Source organism: Centruroides sculpturatus, unplaced genomic scaffold (assembly GCF_000671375.1).
Source record: "Centruroides sculpturatus isolate CEXI.00-Female unplaced genomic scaffold, Cexi_2.0 scaffold208, whole genome shotgun sequence".
Taxonomy (NCBI): Eukaryota; Metazoa; Arthropoda; class Arachnida; order Scorpiones; family Buthidae; genus Centruroides; species Centruroides sculpturatus.
Window position 1 is genome coordinate 322,433 of NW_019385210.1, and position 21,269 is coordinate 343,701.

Below are 21,269 nucleotides of genomic sequence, written 5' to 3' on the forward strand. Positions count from 1 at the left end.
CACCTTCAAAGTACTCTCCATTAGATGCGATGCACTTGTCAAGTCTTTTTCCCCATTGTTTGAAGCATCTCTGGAACTCTCCAAACTTGATATCATCCAGTGCCCTTAGTGAAGCTGTTTTTACACCTCCACATCATCAAAACACTTCTCTTTTAGATTTTTCTTCATTCTCGGAAACAGAAAAAAGTTGCATGGGCTAGGTCTGATGAATACAGAGGGTGGGGAATGACAGGCCATCCCCAAGAGGCCAAATAGTGGGTCACTCGTAAGGCCATGTGTGCGGGGGTGTTGTCGTGATGAAGGAACCAGTCACCTGATCGCCAAAGTTTCGGGTGCTTCCTTTGCACATCCTCTCACAGACGTCTTAAAAGTTTTTTGGTGGATTTTTTCAACGTTTTCATCGTTTCGAGATGTTGAAGGATGCTCAGAACTTCGCAGGAGGAACAGAATAACAGTAAGAGAAACACAACACTATGCTAAAATGTAAACCTACAAACTGATGCCATCTGTACAGCTGTTTCGTAAAAGTCTCTACTAACTCCATCTAGCGGGAGAACGCTCTACTACATCTACGAACAGCAGCGTGCTCTCAGTTCGGTTTTTTTTTTTTTGGGTCCCCCTGGTACTTAATATATAATTTTTTGATTTTGGATTGTTTAATAAAAACAATCCAAATGAAAATTGAGCTAGCATAACCTGCAGTTGTGGTGAAGACAGAAAAAATGAAAATAACCACAATTATAAAGAAGTCAAAAGGACTATTCCCAAGGTTTTTCTGGACTTACACAGTATTGTATTGGTACTGACCTAGATATAATTTATAACCCTAATAATAATTTGTAATTATTTATAATTATTGTAATGTTGGCGATAGTCACCATAGACTCTGTTTTTGTATGTTATCCAATTGAAAGGGGCCAGTAAAGCTGAAATCCATTTTGGAGAAGTTAATTAAATATGCTGGGAGTATGATAAGGCCCGTTCATTAGTCCTAAGTAACTATGTTTTTGTAATTAACTTTAAACATAGTTTTTCATATTTCAGTAGATGATTCACTCAAGTGATGGATTTTTACACTCATTAAGTACTACATAGGACAAAATTTGTTTATTATATCATGAAGTAAACTCAGTATAACCATAAATATATAGATGAAAATGAAAACATATCTTGAATAAAAACAAAATTAAAATTTATTCTCATAACTAGGAACAGCATATACTGTACTCCATCTCCAACCATCTTCAGCAGTTTAAATGCAATGTTGTACTTTGATTCATGGTAGTCTTATATATGTATTGCATTTTATAATAATTTTTTAAACTATATTCATTATAATTAGTTACGAATAATAATTTAAAATAATTGATGGTAAGACTGAATGAAATTCTGTTATTTAAAATAGTGTGGAGTAAAGTACAGTAGAGCGTTGATTATCCGAAAGTCAATCATCCGAAACGTCATTCATCCGAAAGAATTCCAGTCGGAAAATTTAAATTTTCGCCAGTGCTGTGGCGCTTCAATCTTTGGCTATGTCTTGGGCTACTCAAATATTTTACGTTTTTGATACTAAATTAACATCTGAAGTATAATTTTTTATTATTTTTATATTTTTCAATATATTCGTTTTGTTTGTACAAAATAAAAAAATAATTTTTAACGCTACAATAGTCTTTATTAGGCTTAACATCGACGAAAATTCAACGCGAAGCGACACGCAAAGGATAAAAATTTCGACATCGGATACGTTAAACTATTTTTTCATACGTAAATCAGTTATCCGAAATATCAGTTATCCGGACAACCCCAGTCCCCAATTGATTCGGAAAATCGACGCTCTACTGTAATAAAACTTTTAAAACTAGGCAAATGGTTTATTTTTTTAATGATTGTTCTGTGAGGCATCAAGAGTCAATAAAGCTGATGCAGATTTATTATATTAGATGTAAACAGAAAGAAAATGGATATGTAGATTTAGATAGCTTTTAATAGAAAGCAAGAAATATGTTGTAAGAGCATAAATATTATCAAATACTTTATTGAAAGATTAACTCATTGTTGCTTGGAAAATGGAAACAGTTGTAAATGTACTAGAGGAATATTTCTGAAAATCAGTTGTTTCTCAGTTTAGTTATTGCTCATTATAATCAGTTATCTTCAATTCTATAAGTTACCATTATAAGATAAACAGAATAATAAATCTTATATTTAAATACAGAGTCAATAATTTAAAATATTTGCGACAGTGTAAAAAAAAGACCTTTAATGCAGACAACACAACTAAATTCTCAGTGTATAAAGAGAAGAAAAAGAATTATTTTAATAGAAGCATCTATAATCTATGCTTATCCTTAATCTAGAGATTAAACCAGCAATTCTCAAATTTTTTTTGGCTTGAAGCACACTGTAAAATGTAAAAAAACTTTTCTAGTTCATTTTGAATACAAAATTAAAAATACAGGATGTCCAAGAAATGTCTACATTATAATAAAATTTCATTTAAAAAACAAAGTCATCTATTGAAATGTGGTTTGCAATAAAGAAAAATTAATAAAAATTAACTGAAAAAGTTTTATGGTGACTATGTAATTTGCTTGATAAAATGTTTCTCAGATGATGGATTGACCATGGGGAACCAACACCCTGGTCCCCTTATTGCCCAACATAACCCCATTAGATTTTTTTTTTTTTGTAGGATTATGGAAAGACATTGTGTCCCAAACACCTGTTTCTAACTTTACTGTTTTAAAAGAAAGGATAACCCTTGTAATCTCCTGAGTTACATGGGAAATACTAAACAACACCTGGCAAGAAATCAGTTATTGATTGGACATTCTTCATGCAACTAAAGATGCACATGTTGAGGTTTACTGAATGTATTCAAAACAACTTCGGCTTTTGTATTAATTTTTGTAATGAGAAGACTTTTTGAATTTTTCTTTTATCACAAACCACATTTCTACAGACCCCTTTGTTTTTTAATGAAATTTTATAATAGTGTAGATCTTTCTCAGACCCTATGTATTGTAAATTATAAATATCTATGTACTAGAATAACTCCTACCCTATAGGCCTAACCTAAGTATTAGTTGTTCATAGATGTGATAAATGTTTGTACAAATTTGTTTGTTCTCATATTTACAATATACTTTCATAATATAGTATTTGACACATTTAGCCATCTTCTGAGGCACACCATTTCAGAACTACTGAATTGAACTGTGATTAAGCTACTAAGATTTTATAAATATTAAAAACATTTATAAATTTAATTTTTGTTTAATATTAATGAACGTTAAAGTTATAAATGTTTTTATTGTTTTTAAAACACATTTTTATTTAAAATTAAAAATTAATACATTATTACAGTTGATTCTGCTTAATTGGGATAAGTTGGGACTAATCCATTTTGGCCCAATTAAACGGCTGTCCCAATTAAATGAACTAATAATAAATTCTAAAATAAATTATAAGTAGATTGAAAAAAATAATAATTAGGCACCTATTTTAATGCTTTATTAAACCAAAATACGTAAAATATTTTACTATAAATTTGCCAGACTCACGATGATAGATAACTAATTTGCATCACGCTAGTGTTGCCAAATATTAGTAGTGATGTACACAAGGGAAAGATCGTTCGATCAGGAACAGATCAAACGATCTTTCCATTCTCTCTTTTTAGTTCGAACATGTCTGGATTTGCCAAAAGTCACTTTAAGGCCTTTCTTTGCGTACAGTTTCTTTTATTTGGAGATGGGCCACTTCAGTGGGAGTGTCCATAGAATCCACCACCTCCAGATGCTGGTCTGAAAGATCAGATGGCTGCTGTCTGAGTCTAGACATAATCGTGCACACAACTTTCCAAGGGAACTCTAGATGTCTTCTAACTTGGTCAAGAGACTGAAAAGTTGTCGGGGGTCTTTGTCTCTTTGCTCTGTCCAATCCAGAGCAGGGTCAGTAGCTCGCATTCAGATTTGCCTCGACAGGATCCCAGTGTGTTATGGGTCCCACTATGCTGACCCCTCTGGAAAAACCAAACTGTCCATGCGAATGACAAAATTGCTTTGTCTCCACCAACTATTAGGCCTATACAGCATTAGTGTATGTAGTGTTGACATATTTTTGGAAGATCACTAAAAGATATCAAAAATTGCTAAATTCCTTTTCTGCTACCATCCTAATTAACCACTCAGCAGTGAGCAACAACTATAGTTGTCAAGGGCGATTGTGTGGCAGTGGTAAATAATTTTAAGGGGTATCACCAAAAACTAGCCTATAACTACCACGAAAAACCATTCACATAGAAAATTAATTATGTAACAATTAAAAAAGACTTTTCTTTACTAGACATAACTGTTTACAAAATCTTTTTCCGAAACAGTAATGAGAAGTAACGTGTGGAAAAATACTTTTAAAATTTCCCAAGTTTATTCTCCACTACCTGGGGTAGAACCATGCCTGACTAGTCCACTGTTGAAAGGTTGTGTTTAAATTACATATTAATTTATTAGTTTGGTTTCCATTCTTAGAGATTTGGCTCAATAAAGTGGCTGCTTCAATTAACCAGTGGCCCAATTAAATGGGATCAACTGTATTATTTAATTCATAATTGATATAATGAATTAAATATCATCATTAATAACATTAACATGTTTATTTGTATTTACAGCAATTAAACAGTTCCATTAATCAGTCTGCTAAACGAAGAGGTTCTTCTCTAGATCCTGTTACACCAAATAAGATAATTAAAGTGACTGACAAGTGAGCATTTTTTCCCTATTTATTTAGAAAAAATATTTAATACTTTTTCTAGATTTTTTTGGATATTATTATTATTATTTTTTTTTTAGTAAGAAGAAAATAATTGATTGCTTACTATTACCTATCATGATTCAATACAATTATAATTAAAGAATATAACAATAAATTAAATGCAGTATTAACATAGTACTAATACAGTTTAATGCAAGACATATATTTAAAGCTATAAATTAATACATGTCATCCCAGTATTCACATATTCATTTGGAGAGACAACTCTAAAAAATTGGAACAACTTGAAAGTGTAAAGTACTGTACTATTTTTCCGACTATTCCAACGATTATCAACACAACTGTGTACCGGAAATAGCCATTCCCTAACGGGTACTTTACGCGGATTCGCATTAGTGTGTCAGGCCTAGACTTTTAGCGTGCACCGAAATTAAAAAGTTTGTCAATAACAAAATCAAATATTTAATTAATTTCTAGTAATAACTATTTACAAAATTTAGTAAAATCAAATAACAATTTATTCATTGAAAATCAATAAGAATCAACCCGACAAAACTCAAATCAGTCTAGTTTCTAACTTAAATCTATTTCCCTTTGGAATTCGACAAAATTCAAAGACTTAACTTATATACAATAATTCTTATGAATTAAAGATTTTAATCGTCACCTCAATATACTAGGAACCTACTTCCTCAACTTTCAAGACTTTCTCTATTCGTCGATTCACAAATCGAATAACTTCAAAATCACCTTGGAACTATTTTTATCCTATCGGACACCTCTCTCGTTTACTGCTATGAAGCTCACCAAGCTTGTTGCTAACTGGAGTTCACCTTGTTTGTCTTCACTTGAGGTTCGGTCTTTATACTGTGAGGTGACGTTAGAATTCTGACTGCGATCACTCTCCTCATTTACATACTTATTTGCTAACAATAAACTTTTTCTATTTGTCTGTCAGCCTATTTTTTCGACAATACTCGCTAACCTTTTACATTATTCTTTTTTACAATTTTCGCGATGTTTTATTCTTTTAAGGTTTAGCGAATTTAAGTTGTGCTTGTGGGGTCTTCTCCCCCCTTTTTCTCGGTGCGGACTTACTTTTTTCCGCTCGGGAATGCAAGTGTGTGTGAGTTTTTTCTACGGCACTTTCCCTCATTGGTGAGTTGGTTTCTCTTCTATTTTTAAGTTTCTAAGGTGAATGGTGAGGAAACCTTCATCTTAGCAAAACATAAGCCCCAAACAAAATAGAATAATAAGCAAAAATAAAAGTAACTAAAAATAATGCTCGGACTTGGTTTCTTACAAAAGGAAAATATGAACATTAACAAAACAAAACAAACACCAACACAAGTCATTTGTAGAAAAGCTAATTCTTTGTCGAAAAGGAGGAGGATAAGGCCTCACTAATATTTTAAACTTGCACTACAAACACACAATGTGAGAGTTTTTCTACAGAAAACAAGAATCATCACAATTACGCAGAGCTGTAACTTTTGCAGATAAAAATAATACACCATTAAATGTACACAAAAAACAGTACACAAAAGACACAGATACTATCAAGCAGTCTTGTACTCAGAATAAATTCCACAATAGACTTCCTAATGATATCAACCAGGATCATGTAGACAGAATTGCATCAAACTTCTGATTGTGGATGTTTCTTTGGAGAGGTGGAAGGATTATGATTGCCATACAACACCGGGTTGTATATAAAAAGAAAATTATGGAAAGCATATTTTAAAAGATATGTTTACAGACAATACTTGTAGGAAATGTTACTTGCTTTGAGTTTTGCAAGCTTTTAGCACATACAAACTATTTACATCAATATAACCAAATAGTAAACATAACATATCAAAAGCTTGTACACATACACAAACTATTACAAATCCAGGAACCATATACAAATACACACCTCAGATGGTCATAGAAAACCACATGCACAAAATATACTATGATTGAGCCATAAGATCATAGACATAGAAAAATCCATTTCAACAGATCAGACATCATATTCATTGAGAAACAAAATTATATATATTATAAACATAGCTGTTCCAAATACACACAATATGCAAAATAAATGTACTGGAAAAGTTAGAAAATATGTTCATCCATGCTTAGAAAAACTCATCCATGAAATGAAAAATCTTTGAAGAATGGATAGGATACATTTTGTGTCTATAGTTATTTTATGCACAGGTGTCACACCATATAAATTACAGAATAGTCTGGAAACATTATAGCTTTACAACAGCATATATATGTATAATATTATAGAAAGCAGCTATAATTAGCACATACCACATAGGAAACTATGTAATATGTGTTAAGTAATACAGTTACATATATACATGAACAGCACACAAAAAAAAAAAATAAGTTGTTTTCTTACAGCTAATGTCGTGACCATAGTCTGGCATATCACTAGTCTAAGCTGAGCTGGGTACATTCCACCAACAGAATAATAATAATTTTTTAGACAGAAATTGAATTACTAACATTTTTCTTTTTAGTAGTAATCAAAATTCATCTGGAGAAGTTATTCAGAAGGTTGAAGAAGGAAATAAATCCCAAATTTCAGAAGAAAAGGCTAATGAGAATGTGGAGGTAAATACAATACAAAATCATACATTTTCTAAAAATGACTTTGTATTTTAATTCTGAAATATTGAACTTAAAATTATATAGAGTGAATTTAACAATTAATAAATTTTGTAATGAAGAGCTATAAGTAATTAGTCTTTTTAAAATTATTAAATTAGTAAATATTAATAAAAGACTTCTTATCAGTTAATATTATGCATGTTTGCCTTCCCTTTTTGACAAAGCAACTTCTTATAAAAAAAAAGTAGATGTTAATGGAATGAGATGGAATTTCTAATTAAATTGGGAATAATAGCTAATATGCTTTAATTGATTTAAATGTTGTAGATACCAATGACAATCTGTAAAATGTTCAGTAAGAAAAAGGAGAAGGATTCAAATAAATAAATGAAAGCAACGAATAATGAAATGAATTCTGTTGAGATGTTAAAATTTGTTAATGCATTGAATTACCAGGTGTTGTGGAAAGTTTGCAGCTTTATCAAAAAAATTTTTTTTAAGGGAAAACTGACTATATTTTATTTAGCATAATTGTTCTATAAGTGAATTTCAATAAATAGGCTTGGTTCTTTTGCATAAGTTTATTGCATCAGCATTCAGTCAAATGCTCTAATATGCATGGTATGCATTGAAATTGATAGATGATCAATCAGCATTTTTAAATGTCAATGACATTTGTTTTTCTCTGACAATGTTAAATAAAGCATATTGTTGAAAAGTTGATGCTTTTATCAAATGCACTGTGTGAGATCAGCTGGGGGGTACTAATCTGAGGGGGATCGTTTGTACCACTTATTCGGCACCCAGTTGGTAAAACTAGTTCTCCAGGTTTCAGATCGAAAGATCCGATCCTAAAAGTTTACATAGGAGAGCGTATTTTAAAATGATCTGAACGAGAAGTTCAGATGTTCGTCAGGATTCCTTGACACCAGTTAATCGATCTTATTATATGCGGATTAACACGCGTATGCGATCTGATTCGGACACCCAATTAAGAGACATTTTTGTATAATAAACATAAGTATAATTTAATAAATCTCAAACAAACGAATACAAATAACCAAATACAACGATTACAAGACAAGCTAAAGGTTACGACTTAACCTAGGCTAATGCGCGTTCGAGAGAGAGATCTCACAAAATGATTCTAAACATACGACCTGTAGTTGTCGTCTTCGTTTCTGTATAGGTAGAGGACACCTTGTAGATAGGGTTCATATTACTTTCGTGTGGGAGATCAATTCGTGCACAAAATATAAAATATCACTTCTTCTAATTGTAGACTCGGGACTTAGTCTATCGGACTCGTATAGGGCGTTGGCCATCAGGAGGGAAACGTATGTGGAGTTTGTATGCTTCGGATCTGTCGAAGAACTCTCGCTGAACTCCTCGAATTCTGACTAATCTCTCCTTTTATTTCCAAATTTCGTCCAATTATTGTCCAGTAACTCTTTCGTGAGAACGGATGAGAGGGGGATGAATGAGGGGTAACCATTTCCCATCTGAGCGAGATTTTTAACGGATAAGGGAAAAACAGCGGATGTTCTCTTCTGTGGAAAGGAAGTGTCATCTGTCATCTATTTTTCCCACGTCTAAAACAATATTNACGGTGATATTGTTGTCTCGAAACTTTCTGGACAGCATGTGGTTTACTGTTGAATTTCGTGTAGCGTACAACAGAATGATGCAAGATCAAATTCATCATCTAGTGTTGGTTTTGGTGGATGAATTGGAGAATTCGAACGAGCTGGAGGAGGATCTTCGTCGTTTGCTGAAAACCAAAACTTATTTAAAGTGGGGAGAGAAATGGTTTTGGGAAAAATTGAAATATATTCTTCGAAGACAATAGATGAAAAAAATCAGTTGAATGGTTGCTCTTCAAATAACAAGCCAAGTTGTTTTGTTGTGTCAGTGTTATGGAGCATAATAAACACGGTTTATAGAAAGTCGTGATGCCATTTTTCTATTTTTCATCCTTTTTGGTATCGTAAATTTAGAAGTTAAAATAAAGGAACGGCGAGAGATACGGCTACTTCACTACAATAGACCTGTATGGCAGCATAGACATTGACTCGAAAAATCAACTGGTTACATTTCCAAGTATATAAATACTACACACCTTTTACCGGTATAAATTTGAATAATCTTTAATGCTTTGTTTATAGTTCGGGTGATCTTTAGATTACAAATAGAAGATAGCAGATTAATTTAGTCATTTTATCGGGTCAAGACAACGTAAGTCAGTTTATGTAAGAACAGACGTAAGTGGGATGTCTTTTTTTAAATCTTTGTGACCTGTTCTAACTGCAGATAAAGGAAGACAAAAGATGAATTTCCCGTTCATTTAAGGTTAAATGACAAATTTTCAGTTTACTGATTACATTTTCTATGGCGCAAATTTTTATACGAAGACATGTTTACTTGCTGGAACCTCTCTCTCCGTTTTTACATAGCAGAGAGAATTGTGTTTTTTTCTAAAAATATATTCGATCCAGTTTGATGAAACTTTGCCATATTTCATTAACTGTGCCCACGAATCCAAAACTGGTATTAAAGAATTATAGTAACGAGTTGTTTAACTGTCCCTGCAACCTTTGGTGGCGCCATCTGTTACAATATTTTATTAAAACTATTTTTATAAATTTAACTATTATAAAATGGCAAAAAGCTTAATTTTGAGTTAGGGATAGGTGTTATAAAAAGTTGTAAATGCTACTAACAAGTAAAATCATCATTAAGTCTTATTCTACTGTAGGTACACATGACCTCCTTTATCTCCCCACCCTTTGACCTTTAATCACCAAAATTTAATAGCATAAATTCCCCTAGTAAACACACTCCCTGCAAAATTTGAGAAATTTTCAATAAAAAGCACAGAAGTTATTAAGCTTCAAAGAGGGTGAACAAAATTGTGCCCCCTCCCACACACACTAACATCCATACAAACAGAAAAAACCTCTGAATGTTTTTTGCATTTCTTGATGTTTCAAGGTCCCCACATCCAAAAATGTAAAAATCTGGAAGATCATTTTTTGACTGATTGTCATTACTTTCCCTCAGATATATAACACCCAGGAAAGTAAAAAATGTTGGAAATTGGCAGGATTAAATCTTAAATGTTGAACTTTTCAAGATGGTGCCTTACTCACTTGGCTACATCTATTCATTGTAATTTATTTATAGAAGTTGATGTATAATGCACATTAAACAGTGATTTAAAAAGTTTAAACAGTGATTTCTCATAAAATACTAGTCATTGGCCCAAGTTACATTACTTCATATTAGTGTGAAGATATACTATGTTAGTGTATTAAGTATACTAAAATGTATTAAAATTTCAGCAAAATCCACGATGTTAAAGCTTGGATGACACTGTCTTTATCCCAGAATATGGAAACAATGATTTTTTTTTTCTAGATACAGAACACCTGTTTTGGAAGATCATCTATGATGCCATTCTTTTGATTGTTCCTTTGTCTCAGGAATTGGTAATGAAGCTATATTTCAGCTATAGTCATTGTGAGAGTAGCCAAGGACGTAGAACTAAGTTCACGCCGCTTACTGGCTTATTCCGTGAGAATAGTCTCTGTCGTCTACAAGAATGGCTTTCCTAGTTAATAGGAAATCAAGTGGCGGAGGGTCTTATAGTTAAGTTAGAATTTAAAGCGGAAGTTGGTGATGGCGAATTCACCTTCTTCCTTATGTCAGGATTCCCGACCCCAGTTTATCTACTTCTCGCAACGCGGATAAACACGCGTGTAATTTATGCCGTTGATCTGATTCAGGAAATAATAATACAGAGACATCTCTTAACATTATATATAGAAAATTTAATAAACAATTAAATAATACTGATACAGAATAAGAAATAATCTAATAATTCAAAACGGTCAATCAAAGAACGAATAATCAAATCAATCGCGATAGGAAGAAATCTATTCTTAGTCTATAACTGAGTTGAGAGAGAAATGTATTCTCAACCTATACATCTACGAGAGAGAGAGCTCACAATTTAGTCTTAAACATATGACCTGTTTACTTGGCAGTGTCGTCTTCTCATTCGTGAAGGTATTCCATTGATAACTTAGGGGTAACTTGTTAAGGGATGACGAAGCATTGGTCTGCTGGCATATCTGTGTGGAGTCCTTTCACTCTCCGATCTACGGACGAACTCTTAAGGGCGATGGCCTTAGAGAGCAATTGAATGGCGTCTGGTCACTTTCGGATCTGACAATGAACTTTTAAGGGTGATGTGGAGCCAATATGGGAGACGTCTCTCCTCTATGAGATTTTCTGACGAACTCCCTAACTAAGGATGATAGCCTTAGGGAGACAATATGGAGACTTCTTTCTACTATGAGATCTCCTGACGAACTCCTCGAATTCGGCTGAACTTCGCCTATATCTTCCCATTTGTGACCAATCATCGTATTCAGATTTTCCCACGTGGATGGATGGGAAGGGGATGAAATGAGGGGTAAACAGTTCCCATCTAAGCGAGATTTTTAGCAGATAAGGGAAAAACAGAGGATGCTCATACTTCCGTCAAAGGAAGTGACTCTCCTAGCTGTTTTCCCACGCTAGAAAATGTTATTTTCCCATCCCAAACGAAAGAATATTTTATGACAAAACTTTAACATTATTTTTAAATTATTAATTTAGACCCGGGGGCTATTTGGATCTCACATCATTAATTGGGCCACAAAATCCTCAGCATCAGTATGGCACTATGCTAAAATGGCTTCAGAGGCAATCATGTGTTCTCTTATCTGCATTGAGAAGTTTTGGAATTCATTCCAGAGAGAGCTTTCAAGAATGCATGTTGAGAATGTCATACATTAAGTGGAAAACTTTTTGTGAGAAATTGCAAGATTTCAGCAATCATCTTGACTGAAATACTGTGTGTCCTTGATCATGAATTTCATTCACATTTTCATCTGTCATTGCTGAAATGGATCATCCACAGTGTGATTCACCTGTTACCCCAAAATGGCCACTTTAGAAATGGGTCACCTATTTCTTCATTATCGTGAAGGTAGGGCAGTCCTGCTTTAGAGTTATCAGTACTCAGAGTAAATCTCTTAGATTCCTTTTTTCCTACAAGAACAAAAGCTTTGTCACCATACACTCCTCAATGTTGCAGAATTCTGGTCTTAGTGCAGCCATTATAAATTCAATTTGTCAAAGTAATTCAAACTAACAGCTGTAATGGACTCTTACTGTACTTGAGATATAGCAATGACTTTTCTCTATTATTCTTGTAGTGTGGCTTTTGCCCTCTTGAGTCTGGGTAAAGTTGTTAATTTTTCAGCACCCCTGGTATAAAATAAACAACATTTCTGTTTAACATAGAAAACTGTTTATTATATAGTTGTGAAATTTAAGTTTGAAAAATAAAATGTTCAATATTTCATTACATTTCAAATTTTTTTCTATATTGTATTTCATCATGATTTAGAAAATATCTGAAAGCAATTCTTCAATGACCATTCCAACAACATTAAAAAAGGGCATATCTTATCGAAGAAATCTTCCTATATATACCTCTCTTGGAACTCATATACAAGTAAGTATTGATTGGGCTGTAAAAATATATTTTAATATCTTATTTTTCACAATATGGATAATGTTGATTTCTAGACTGCACCTATACCTGCTCATCTTCCTACATTAGAAGAACATAATAAAGATAAAAAGATTGAAGAAAAGCGGTTGGAATGGTTGTTATCTGGAGTAAAAGAAGCCTGCAAGAATAAAGATTGTAAATTTTCTATGTTTATTATTTATTTAAATTNAAAGTTCTGTAACCTCCAAAATCATATTAATAATGCTGTGTAAGGCCTATAGGCCTATAATAAAAATTACCTTTAAATAACGTAGAAATTTTCACAAATAGAAAAAAATTAATTAAAGTTTGCTGGAAACTGCATACAACAAAAAAAAAATGTTTTGAGTTGAGTTAAAAATTAAAAAAATGAACTTCTAGTTTAGAAGGTAATTTTCGTTTTCTAAATAAAAAAAAATGTTTCAAAATTTCATATAATGAAGTAAGTATGAAATTCATGGAAATCAATTTAGTTTTGTATAATTTAATTTTACTTGAAAAATATAAGAAATTGCTTTCAGCATTTCTGTGACTAAATTTATGAATTTTTTATTAAAAAGTTTAATGAATAATCATTTATGAAAGTTGATACTGATGAAGTTATTCTATTAGCTAATGATGACCTAAATCGAGGTTGAAAATGTTTTTAATTAAATGCGTTTTGGAAATCTGATCTTTAGCAGTTTGTTTTTGTTATTGTTAGAATAATTATTCGTGTTATTATTATTTAATAAAGCTACAGTCAAACTGTCAGACTTTATTTTTTTTTTGTTTTATACTTTTATAGAAATCAGTCATTAAATCTGTGAATAAAAATAGGTAGAATCACCTCTTAGTTTTACTGTTATTTGTTGGTAATTTAGAAGCATTTAGATAAAAGAATTAGCTTGGAGTTAAGGCTTGAATTTCTACAAGCTGACTGGGCAATGTTACATCATTTAAGCATTTTGTACTAAACTCACTTCTAAACATATTAAATTAATAAACAATGTATAAATAACTTGTTGGGAATTCACTAAAACCAATAGCTAATTATACACTGTATTTGAGAAGTCTCTCCTCAGTAGGTATTGTAGGTTATACTGAACTAAGATATCATGCACATGCTGACAATTTATTAAACTGCTTATACATGGCTGTAAAATAATGGAGCAGACACAATGCCACCTGGTGTACAACTTTTACTTGAAATCAATTAACAAGATGAGATGCAACTACAATCTATAATATATGCTGAAGAGAGACTTTAAACATCTTTGAAATGTTCTTTTTTTATAATTTTAGCTTGACAGAAATGTAGTGTTTTATTTCCTAAATAGTTATGTGACTTTTATAATCTCCCATTATCAATTTAACAAACAGATTAATATGTATGTGTGTGTATATGTATGCATATATATATATATATATATATACGCACACATATTAATCTGTTGTATATATATAAAATATACAAGGTATGATCAAAAAGTATCTGACATGAGGTCAGAAAAAAAAACTCCTGTTTCTATTGGTTCAAATGATAGTCATCTTCAAAATAGGTCCCTTCTGAGTTTACACACTTATTCTAGTGATGTTTCCATTGTTGGAAGCATTTTTCAAAGTCATTTATTGGGATCTCTGTCAGGTGTTTTGTTGTGTTAGTCTTGATTGCCTCTGCATCCTGAAATCTTTCTTTTCAGTGGCATCTTGAGTTTGGGAAAGAGCCATAAGTCGGCCAAAGCCATGTCTGGGGAGTAAGGAGGCTGCTGAACCTGTGCATTACCCTGTTTTGTAAGGAATGTCTGTATGAGATATGATCTGTCAGCCAGAGTATTGTTGTGATGAATGAACTAATTGTCAGACTGTCATAGCTACGGTCTCTTGCTCCTAACAGCATCTCATAGGTGAAGTAAAACAGTCAGGCAGTATTTTTTTGTCACAGTTTTTTCATGAGGGGCATATCAATGATAAACTGTGCCATGGTGATAAAAAAAAACAGTCAACATGACCTTCACTCTGCTGTGTGATTGCTGTATTTTCTTTGACTGTGGAGGCCATAGCATTTTCCACTGGAATGATTGTGCCTGTCTCAGAGACATACCTGTAGACCCAAGTCTCATCTCTGGTTATAATTTTTTTGAAATCAGGATCTGTCATGTTCTACCAAATCACTAATCCAATGATAACAGTGTATATATGAAACTATCATGGTTGTCTGACAGTGACTGCAGGATAGGACAGGCTCACCAAAATTCACACACGCATGCAGTAGAGTCCAAGGTTAAAGACGACATAGTCTCCTCCCCAAATTGCAAATACTTGCAAAGAAAAAATAAGGGCGGATACTTTTCGATCAGACCTTGTATTTATTGATTTACTACAATATTACATTACCAGCTCAATAAAAATTTTATTTATTTTTATTATTATTAATTTTCTGGAAATGTCTTGGCTCTGATAATTTATATATTAATAATACTTGCAGAATATAATTATTAATGTTATTAAAGCAATATCAAAAATCTGTGCAAAATTTATACTGTATATTAAACAGTAGCATCTGCTTATTGTAATCACTGATGATGTTATCAGTTGTTTATTATTACCAGAACTCACAAGCCCAAAATATATATGTTAATGCACTTAACATCAAACTTTGTTTATTATAAGCAAAGCTTGATTATAGTGATCATTTTAGCAAATAGGCATTTTTTAAGCTGTCTTTTCATGCTATCAGACTATATTAACAATGTGCAATAGTTATTAGTCTTAACCAGTGCTTTAAACATTAAATGTTTATCATTTTAATCAAATTTTCCTGTAGAGTAGTAATTTAAATTGCTAGTATTTCTTATGTCAGTTATATTTCAGTTGACTACTATTAATTAATAATAAACTCTTGAGTTATATGTTTTAACATGTTTCAGTGAACAAAATCAAAATTTTCATTATCTGTAGTCTTATTTAATTATTCTATTAAATATTATTAGTAAGTTATCATCATTAGTATATGCATCACTGAGTTCCAAAATGATTACAATAAGCAGATTCCATTATATGCTAGGTGTGTATATGTGTGTGGAATATATATTAAGTATGGTCTTGTTTTATGCAGGGGTTGTGTGCTGGCAGATGCCATATAATATAAAATTCTATGTAATTCTGTATATTATCTAGGTAATCATCTGAGGCTATTGGAGTAGAGCACATGTCCATCTTAATTGTCTAAGATGATTGCCTACATACTTATAGAATTATTTACAATTAATAGAAAATTGTTAAAATGTATTTAAAACATTTGTAAATTTTATACTATAATGAATAACATTTCAGCCTGATATTATTGAATATATAAAGTAAAATTTTTACCTTATCATGTATATATACTACTTGAGAAAAATACATGCAAATCCTAGGATATTCACCACTGTGAGTAGCATTTAGTAGTTCTGTGTTCAAAATGTTAGAAGCTAGAGAAACAGTTTGCTGACTTAGGGTACATTTGTAAAGTTGAACAAGTTAAATGTGTTACTAACAAGTCAGTCATAAAGTACTTTGAACTTTATGACTGACTCGTTAGTAACACATTTCATTCATTACACATGCTCGATGTTGAAGATGTTTCAAATGAAACTCTAACAAAATTCACAAAGGAAGGAGTTAGTTTACTTCATGAATAAAATAGCACCCAGTGATATTAATGTTTCTAAAATTACTTTAGTGTTTAAATTGTAGATTAAAAGGTGAAATGATACAAATGACCATTCAGCTGAAGCAATCTAAGGAAAATATTTCGTATAAGATTGTACTAGCAACATTCATAATTTTGATTTTAGAAACAGCTATTTTGTTGTATACAAATTGGTGAAAATTACTAATGAAAGTAAGAATAATGATTGTCATTCTCATTTAACTTGTTCAACTTTACGTACGTACCCTTAGATTCAGTGGCTTTGGATCTTTACCTTATCCCACAAAATATTTTTTCCAGAATATCAATTTGATGAATTACTAAAGATGATGATTAACAAAACTGATGAATTCAGTGATTTCAGTAATTGCACCCTCTATGTAAAGGTTCATAATTATTTAGCAACCTGTAATAAATTTAATACCTACTTTACTATTAATAAAAATTATTAATGTGAGGGATGGCTCAATATCTTTTTCAATGCCTGGAAAAGTCACTTAGTAAGTTTAAAATTGTCATATTCAGTAATTTACAGTTGATTTTTTTTTTGTATGGAGAGAAGTTAATTAACTGCATTAAAAACATATTCTGTTAAGTATGACTTAAGAATGCATTTCCTAAATCATCTAAAATTACTGTTTGCCTACTATTCAATCAATGCTTATACAATGTAAGAACATTACATTTTGTATTAGATGTTTCCCACTTGCCCATTTAGATAATTCTGCTGACTCTAGAGGATAGTGCTACTCACTTTGGGAAACATTGAACTACCATTTAACATCAGTGAAAACAAATCTTTGTTTATTAGTCTTACATCAAACAAGACCTTACTGTATTCAAAAAATATGTCAGTTATTTTATTTTATATAAATAATAATATACCTTTGCTATTGACAGGTACAAAGAAGGATGAACCAACAGAAATTGCAACTAATACTGCTATCACTACAACTTCATTTTCTATTGCAAACACTATGTTCAGTTCTGTGATTTCTGTTACTAGCAGTTCCAGTGTACCTACAGTTACATCATCTACAGTGGTAACAGAAACAACAATGGCAAATATCATGCCTATTTCCACTGTGCCATCATTAACATTTGGAAAATCTACTGCTTCTATTGTTACCAGTCCTGAAGTTACTCAATTACCAGTGTCATTAATACAGTCAGATACTACATCTTCAGCTGGTTCATCCTTATTTTCATTTCCTACTCCTGTTGTTAAAAAATCCGATAAAGAACTATCTGCTAAAACAGACACAGTTACAAGTTCATCAGAATCACCTCAGCAAGTTTCATTATCATCATCTACTATTACAACAGCTAGCATTAGTGTTCCTATATCTTCCCCAGGTATCAAGCCAAATTTTGATACCAGTAATCCAGTATCTTTTTCATCAACTAATAATACATCTGTTAAAAATACAAATACTGTACCTAACCAAACTTCAACTGCCACAATATTCTCTGGCTTGAATACTTCTATTTCTCTAACAACTTCCAGTACATCAGCAACAACAATGACACCAAGTACTTCAGGTGGCTTAAACTTCAGTTTGCAACCTATAAATTTTCAGTTTTCAAGTGAAAGTCGAACACCATCAACTGCAACATCTAATACTACTATGGCTTCTACAGCAGGTTTTCAGTTCTCACTAACTACATCGTCATCACCTGGACTGTCTTCTTTTGTTACGACATCGTCTTCAGTTTTACCTTCAAGTAATCAAGATTATTCATCGTTTTGTATTACCACTAATTTTATAACTCAACCAAACACTCTGGTAACAACAACAATTCCATTAATGAATGCAGTAACTCAATCATCTTTTACTTCAGGAAATGCGATAAAACCTTTCAGTTTTGGAGCTACAAATAATGAAAATTCATTTCTTACAAGTAACATAAATCAATTACCTGCTCCAGTTTCAACAACAGGTAACACAAATGTTTTTGGAACAGCATTTGGTTCTCCTGCACCATTAGTTCCTTCTAATGCAAGTATTCAAAACATGGCAGCAACATCGAATCAATCAATAAACAATAATTTAACATTGTCACAAACTGCAATTGATTCACCAAATAAAACAGTTAATCTCTTTTCAACTGGTAATACATTTAGTTCAAATGTAAACCCTTTTGGAATGAATACTCAAACTCCAGTTTTTGGTCAAAGCCAAACTGCTTTTGGAAATCCAAATACAACTGCAATTGTGACTCCACCTTCTCAGTCACAGATCCCAAAATTTGCTTCAAACCAAAGTACTTTTGGCTCTGGTAATACATCACAGAGTGCCTTCATGTTATCTGGACAAATGCAACCTTTATTTGGAGCTACTAATAATACTTTCAGTGCCTCAGGTGGTACATTTGGTAGTCCCGTGTCAACTTTTACTTCAGGGAATTCCAACATGAGTGGCTCAACTCCTTTTCAATTTGGTAGTAACACAAGTGGATTTAACTTTAATTTCACGCCAACAACAAAATATAATTTCGGTAAAAATTATTATTATTATTTTTATTTTATTTTTAAATTAGCTTATATAAATAATTTCAATTAACAGTAGAAATAAGAAAAGTATTGATTAATTATAACAAAATTTTTATATTACAAGAAAAATTTTAAAATTTATATTATACAAATCATTACATGTAGATTTATTATATATAGTAGGTAGTTAAGTTACTACTTTCCTGAATAAATGCTCTGTATTCTCTATTAAACTGAAATTAAAATAGTAACAATTTTATCATTAATGACAATATAAAAGTAAATTTTAATTGATTCATAAGAATGTTTTCTTTAAAGGAACCTTGCCGGCTTTTGGAACTCAACCGACACCATCACCAACTCCAGGACAAGGAGGCACACTTTTTTCAATCGGTTCTGGTAAAATGGAACGGAAAAGTAATTCATTTCGTAGGAGAACCACAAAAAAGTAAATGTTAATGGAGAAAATATTTAAAAAAAATCTCTACAGAAAATCTTGAAAATTCATCTGTTTACTCTTTTATAATCCATTTTCATTTTTGTTTTCTGTGATCAAATTATTAAATTACATTGATGAACAGGCACTTTTAAAAATGATCATTATTCATTTGTCTGAAATACAACTTAGCAGAAATTGCCACTTTACATGTATTTGTCTTTGTGGTTTTATATGAATTAGTAAGTGAAAACAATTTCATTGTTGTCAGTGTGTTGTCAGTATACAGATTGAAATGTTATATTATTATTTTGTTTTTCAAGCATAGTCATATATGGAAGGGTATTATTTTCTTAATGTTATTTAGTAAAAAAAAAAAAAGAAATAATTTTGTTGGATACTGACATAATTTCAAATAATTTGAAGTTTATTGTAGGCAAAATTAATATAAATTTTTATTATTAGATAATTTTCCTCATTTTTTCTGATAAGTTACACGAATTCATTGTTGTCATTCCATTTTCAAAATGAGGGAAATTAAATCTCTCAAACAGTGGATCAAAATCCAGTTATTTGGAAGTATGACATGCTTCGAGCTAGTCATTTCAAATATCGTTCGTTGAACGTGATTTAAATGTAAATTTTGGCATAATAATTTGATCCGCTGTTTGTTTATGCTTTATATATGTATGTATGGAAGTATACATATATGTACTTGTATACAGGATGATTATAAAGTCTGAAACAACTTAAAATTTAGATTATACACAACATAAGTAGACTGTTTATCATTAAAATTGTTAAATCAACATCAGCAAGTAATTCAGATGTTAACATCAGTACACACAATTTGTAAAATGGATGCTTTTGTTCCATAAAAAAATTTCGTATTGTCATTAAGAATTTGGCAATAACTAATTCATACAAACTGTCAGGATCTTGGTTTTCAATCTCTGAAATTAATTTTTAAATCAACAAATATTGTAAGGGATAAGCAAGTTCATGTTAGGTTTCAGACTGGAAGCATCCTGTATCATAATTTATATATAGTTGTGTGTGTATAAATGTATATATACACATATATATAAATATACTAGATAAATGATTAAAAGCTTTGCAGTATTATCATCAAGGCCCAATCGAGTATGTTTTGGATTGGCCCACGTCAAAATATTTTATCAAAATGAAGAAAAGAAATAAGGAAAGTTAAAGAGAAAAAATAAAATAAAATAAAATAAATTTTGGTATCTTAATGCAAAGCTTTTATGCCTTAAGGATAATTAGTAATTGTAGAAACGGGAAGCATTCATTAAGACTCGTGCACGCGATATTGTAATTTTATTTCAGGTCATATCTTTCATATGTAAAAATGAAGAACATTTATTCATTGTGATTTTTGAACGAGGTGTGAATGGGAAACTAACGATCGTGGATCACAGTATAAAGACTTAATGCATGCTTCTCTGATATCAGACCATAATGTCAAAATGTAATTTAAGAAAATGTATGAGTATATCATAATTTTAGGTGAGACATTCGGCTTATCAAGTTTAAAGTTAAGCGGAATGATTAAACAAAATATAAATTTTAATTAGGTAAATGGTTCTGTAAAGGAAGTTAACATTCCAAATCGAAAATTCTGTAAAGAAAACTTGTATATTGATCATGCGGTATT

The 21,269-nt window shown here is 31.5% G+C and overlaps 1 protein-coding gene across 1 annotated transcript in view; it reads left to right on the forward strand.

The window, feature by feature from the left end:
* Positions 1 to 20,791, forward strand: part of LOC111636177 (putative GPI-anchored protein pfl2) — a 35,871-nt gene extending 15,080 nt beyond the window's left edge. Inside the window, exons 3-8 of the mRNA XM_023381371.1 lie at positions 4,673 to 4,764; positions 7,296 to 7,389; positions 12,845 to 12,952; positions 13,027 to 13,147; positions 17,565 to 19,163; positions 19,477 to 20,791. Coding sequence (XP_023237139.1) covers positions 4,673 to 4,764; positions 7,296 to 7,389; positions 12,845 to 12,952; positions 13,027 to 13,147; positions 17,565 to 19,163; positions 19,477 to 19,610 — 2,148 coding nt within the window. The 3' untranslated portion in view covers positions 19,611 to 20,791. The remainder of the gene's footprint in view (positions 1 to 4,672; positions 4,765 to 7,295; positions 7,390 to 12,844; positions 12,953 to 13,026; positions 13,148 to 17,564; positions 19,164 to 19,476) is intronic.
* The last annotated feature ends 478 nt before the right edge of the window (positions 20,792 to 21,269 follow it).